The sequence below is a fragment of the Rhincodon typus genome, unplaced genomic scaffold (genome assembly GCF_021869965.1).
Source record: "Rhincodon typus isolate 14 unplaced genomic scaffold, sRhiTyp1.1 hic_rhity00003482, whole genome shotgun sequence".
Classification (NCBI taxonomy): Eukaryota; Metazoa; Chordata; class Chondrichthyes; order Orectolobiformes; family Rhincodontidae; genus Rhincodon; species Rhincodon typus.
This window is the reverse complement of record NW_025969120.1, coordinates 11,595-17,170: the sequence shown is the minus strand read 5'-3', so window position 1 is coordinate 17,170 and position 5,576 is coordinate 11,595. Positions and strand designations below refer to the sequence as shown.

Genomic DNA, 5,576 nt, shown 5'->3' with positions numbered 1-5,576 from the left:
TTGCAGGCAACAGCTTTGTCCTGATCGTCATGTGTTTACAGAAAGGACGTTGCACGGTGCCAGAGCTCTACCTGGGGAGTCTCGCTGGGGCTGACCTGCTCCTCTTGGCTGGCCTCCCCTTCTGGGCCGTTAACATTGCCCTACGCTACAAATGGCCCTTTGGAGAGTTCCTGTGCCGTTATGTCAACTCGGTGATTTACATGAACTTTTACAGTAGTGTCTATTTCCTGGTGATGGTCAGCATCGACCGCTACCTCGCTCTTGTGAAAGTCCTACATCACGGCAGAATACGGACACTCTCATGTGCTAAGGCCAACTGCTTCATTATCTGGATGTTCAGCTTGCTGATGAGTAGCCCCAGCATCATATTCCGAAGAGTGATCTATGTGAAAGAATTGAACATGTCTGCCTGCCTACTCAATTACCCTAATAATTACTGGGTAGTGAAGATGGACATTGTGATGATGGTCATCGGCTTCCTCATCCCTGCAGCCATCATCAGTTTCTGCACCTTTCAGATCCTAAACGTCCTGAGAAACAACCAAATGCAACGCTTCAAGCAAGTGTGCAAAGAAAACAAGGCCACCAACTTGGTCCTCGCTGTCCTTTTGGTCTTTGTCATTTGCTGGCTGCCTTTTCAATTGTTCCGGTTCCTCAGGATCTTTCAGTTTACAAACATCCTGCAGGGCTGCTCCTTAACAAGTGCAATTAGTAATGGCAATCAGATTGCTAGCTTCTTGGCCTGTACCAACAGCTGCATCAACCCTGTGCTCTATGTCCTTGTTGGAAAGCAGTTCAGGAAGAAAGCACGGGAGCTGTGGGTCCGAGCCAGGGGCAAGTCATTAAAGACTTTTGGTGACTCCCTCGCAAACCGTACCACATCAACAGAGAGTTAACATCTTGATAGGAGTAGAGATGAAGCCACCTCTCCAACCATGATCCTGTCGTCTCACATTAGCTGTGATTGTTGTGTTTTCTTTCTTTCTGCAAGTGACAGGGTAGGCTGTTGCAAAATGCATGTAAATTTTGTAAATTATTTCAAGGAAGGAATGGAATGTATTAGATATCAGTCAGTTCCCAGGTCTGTCCCTGATCACTTTCTCGATAGTTGCTTTAAACTAGGGAACCAGCAGACAAATGTGGCAATATCCAAGGCCCCTGGAGGATAAGGAAGAAATTTGTGAAGGAGCTGTGTGGGTCCTGGTTGTTGATTGTCTGCAGGGCTCCAGCTGAGGACAAGGTCAAGATCAGCCACTATGCCAAGCACAATACTTAACTCCACCTTTTGAGCCCCACTCACACTTTGAGAATAAATTGGACGGCCAATGGTGTCAAAAAAAAACAAGCTGTTTAACAACTTCCAGAAGTAGGAAAACGGCATTGTTTCGGAGTGGATTTTTCATTCAGATTGTATTATTGAAACAGAGAAATCCAGATTGCAATGTAAATGAATTAACCGTACTCTCACTGTGGAAAGAGGAACTGGAGGAAGTCTCAGAGTCAGTTAATTGAATCATGGAATTATACAGCCATTGAGGGAGGCTATTCAGCCCTCATGGTTTGATGGGTGTTTGGCTGAGTGAGTGAATTAGTCCCAGTCCCTTCACTATCCCCATAGGCCATCAAACTGTAACTATTTGCTGTACAATCTGGTGAGAAAATCCCATATGGGATAAGCCCTTTAGGACTGAGCTGAATAGAAATATCTTCACTCAGAGTGGTGGACCTGTAGAATTCCCTGCTACAGAAAGCAACTGCAGCACAAAACATTGAATGTTTTCAAGAAGGAGTTAGATCTATTTCTTAGGATTGAACGGGATGGAGAGAAAGCAGGAGCTATGCAAATTCTCTGGAATTGTCACAAGGCAGTTTAACATGGGCCTGGAAAAAGCCAATTTTGCAGGATAGTGAAGATCGTGTGTAACTAATTGGATAGCATAGAGACCTGTTGTAGTTCAGTAGTAGTGTCCCTGACCCTAGACCTGGAGGCCTGTGTTAAAACCCCAACTGATTAGAAAAGTAGGTTAAATAAAAAACAATCATATAGCTCTTTCAAAAAGCTAGCACAGGCAGGAGAGGGTACATGGCTTCATGATTTTATCTCTTTAAGGATAGAAAGAAACATCAAGATGTATTTGAAATATTGCAAACCACGTGCAAGGTTGATAAACAGGGAAACAGAAACAGGTAACATGGGAGCATTACAGCTCAGGTATTAGAACGAGGCTCCACGCAGTTTAACAATGCAATGTTTTCTCAAGAACGTTCTGGATGGCTGGTTACACGTGTGTCAAGGATTCAACGCAAACAATTTGCAGTTATGTAGTATCTATGGCATGGTGCAACAGGAGTAATCCTGTGTTCATGTGACGTTGAGTTGATGTAATGCTGTTTGATCTCATAACTAATAAAATGTCAACTTGTTTAGGGTAACATTAATCCTGGATCTTATGATATTATGTGTGTTATTATGGGTGTGACAATAAATGAATGATACTTCATATTTACCTGCCTTCTGAAAATGTCTGACTTCTTTAACAAGAGGATCCATTTGAATCGATTCAGTGGGTAGTGATTCAACTAGTGCTGGAGAAACTCAGCAGGTCTGGTAGTGGAGAGAGAAAACCAAATTAATTTTATGAGGTTCTGATGAAGAGTCAACGGACTTGAAACATTAACTCTGTTTTCTCTCTCCACAATTGCTGCCAGACCTGCTGAGTTTCTCCAGCAATTTCTGTTTATATTTCAGATCTTCAGCATCTTCAGTTCTTTGTCTTATTTTCATGTTCCAAGTGAGTTTGCCCTTGTTTTTGAGATCTACTTTGCACTGAATAACCTAAGGCACTTGAGGCATCCAATAAACCTTTGACATGGGAACTAAATTAACTCTGCTCTCTGATGCTGAGGTGAAAACTCAGCTGCTATCTTTTTGTTAATGTTTCTTGTGTAGTTCCTGCCCCTTTACCACACAAGGTACAGTCAAAACCTGGGATACCTTTGCTGAAAAGCTGTTAGTGCAAAAGGCCACCTGAAATTTACAAGACTGAGATTCAGGTTCTTTTGTTGGGTTATGTATCACGAGATATGGAGCTATGGCTTAGACAGGTGTGTAATAAGCAAGGGGCAGCATGTTGGCTCAGTGGTTAGCACTGCAGCCTGGGACCATAGTAGCCCAAGCCAAACATAGACACGCATGGGAGTTCCTAGTGGCATGGTTCTCCACCCAAACTTCAATCAACAAACATGTAGAATTGGACCCCATATATAAACCCATACAGATCTAAACCGGAAATGACAGTACTCCCCATAACGGACCAAACAGTATAAATTCCAAGTGGAGTAGAACAACATCGCTTCATTGGAGACTCCACTGACATTGTTAACTACCATGGTGACGAAACGTCTGAACGAGAACAAGCCAGCTCGGTGAGTAAGTCAACAACCTCACTGCTGCCTCACAGTGCCTGGGACCTGGGTTCAATCCCAGCCTCAGGTGACTGTGTGCAGTTTGCATATTCTCCCCATGTCTGTGCAGGTTTCCTGCAGGTGCTCCAACTTCATCCTACACTCTAATGATGTGCAGGTTAGGGTGGATTGGCCGTGGGAAATGCAGGCTTAAGGGGATAGAGTGGGTGGTGGGAGATGGATCTGGGTGTGGACTTGATGGGCTTGTCAGGCAAGGAAAGCTATCAGTTGTATTTCTATACAGCCCATGCCTGAGGGGCTCTTGGCGCACAGTGGTAATGTCCCTACCTCTGAGCCAGAAGTTCAACCTGCTCCAGAGCTGTGTAATAACAGCTTTGAAAAAGTTGAGTGGAAAATGTCTCCCTTCAGAGCCTGAGGGAGACATCCCATTTCAGCTCATCAAACAGGATGAGGGAAGTGAAAGGGTCGATATGATGCATGAGTGGGTAGAGCAAGGAAAGGGATTCAATTCAGACACAATTAGATCAATCTGTGTATGATTATTATAAAAATGAGTGTTTCTTTAAAGTAAATAGGGAGAGCAGACCAGACAGAATATCAAATCTCACTAATAAACACAGAAGCATCTTCATCATAGGAACAAAAGGGGAACTTTGGCCAAAGAAGTATGGAGACAGTTCATCGCTAACTTGTTCTCTCAGAAAGAGAATCCAGAAGGGTTTGTATCTAAGAAAGGAATGCAAGATGCTTCCAGTTGAAGAACAGTCATCGTAGCTCTAGACTTGTCAGCCACATAGTTTTGTGGGACCTAACAATGAAAAGGTTGCAAATGGAAAATCCAGGGAATTCAGAGGGCCAGAGAAGGTACAAACTGATGCAACAAAATCTGGGAAAAGGAGGAAGACATTCCACAGATAACATATAACAATTAAAATTTGACTTGTTGTGATACAAGAGAATGTGGTGAGTTTGATTCAGAATTTTCTCAGTGACAAGGCAAAGGTCATTGGATTTTTTGGAAATGGAAGGTAATTCGATGTCTGTCATTGGGAAATTGTTAGAATCCATTGTTAGAAAAATCTGTTTCCCCTAGCAGAGATTTCAGTTACCAGGGGGCACAGATTTAAGGTGATTTGGCGAATGATTTTGAAGATATCCAAAATCCTTCTTCTCCCAGAGGGTGCTGGGGGTTTGAAAATTCACTGCCCAGTTTGGTCATTAAGGTGCAAACCGTATACCCTTTAAAGAGGGACTTGGATCTGTTCCTGAAAGTGTTGGAACCTGCAAGGCTCCTGACCAGGGGCTGGACAGTGGAATTAGAATGGGTGGCTAATTAATTCAGCTGGCATTGACACAATGGCCTGGATAAACATAGAACGGTACAGCACAAAAACAGGCCCTTCGGCCCACCATGTCTGTGCCAACCATGATGCCATTCTAAACCTATCTGCCTGCAGATGGTCCGTTTCCCTCTATTCCCTGCCTGTTCCTCTATCCATCTAAATGCCTCTTAAATGTTGCTATCATCTTTACTTCTACTCTGACTGCATATTCCACACATCTACCACCCTCTGTGTAAAAAAAAATGCCTCGCATGTCTCCTTTAAACATTCCCCCTCTCACTTTAAACCTATCTCCTCTCATATTCGACATTCCCACCCCAGGAAAAAGACTCTGACTATCCAGCCTATCCATGCCTCTAATAATTTTATACACTTCTATCAGGTCACCCTCAGCCTCTGACGCTCTAGCAAAAACAATCCAAGTTTATCCAACCTCTCTTTGTGGGTAATACACTCCAAACCAGACAACATCCTGGTAAAAGAGATAACAAGGTATAGAGCTGGATGAACACAGCAGGCCAAGCAGCATCAGAGGAGCAGGAAAACATTGGTAAACATTGGTAAACATTGTTTGCACCCTCTCCAAAGCCTCCACATTCTTCCTGTAATGTGAGGGCCAGAACTGCACACAATACTCCAAATGTGGCCTCATCAAAGTGTTATACAGCTGCAACATGACTTGCTAACTTATATACTCCATGTCCTGAATGATGAAGGCAAGTATACCATACACCTTCTTTACCACCTTATCCACATGTGTTGCCGCTTTCAGTGAGCTATGAACTTGCACTCCAGGATCCCTCTGTA

The 5,576-nt window shown here is 43.5% G+C and overlaps 1 protein-coding gene across 1 annotated transcript; it reads left to right on the top strand.

Moving 5' to 3' along the window:
• The first annotated feature begins 6 nt into the window (after positions 1-6).
• Positions 7-2,507, top strand: LOC109919822 (B2 bradykinin receptor-like). Its single transcript, XM_048593676.1, has one exon. The coding sequence runs from the start codon at positions 30-32 to the stop codon at positions 894-896; it is 867 nt and encodes a 288-aa protein (XP_048449633.1). The 5' UTR covers positions 7-29; the 3' UTR covers positions 897-2,507.
• Positions 2,508-5,576: the final 3,069 nt, after the last annotated feature.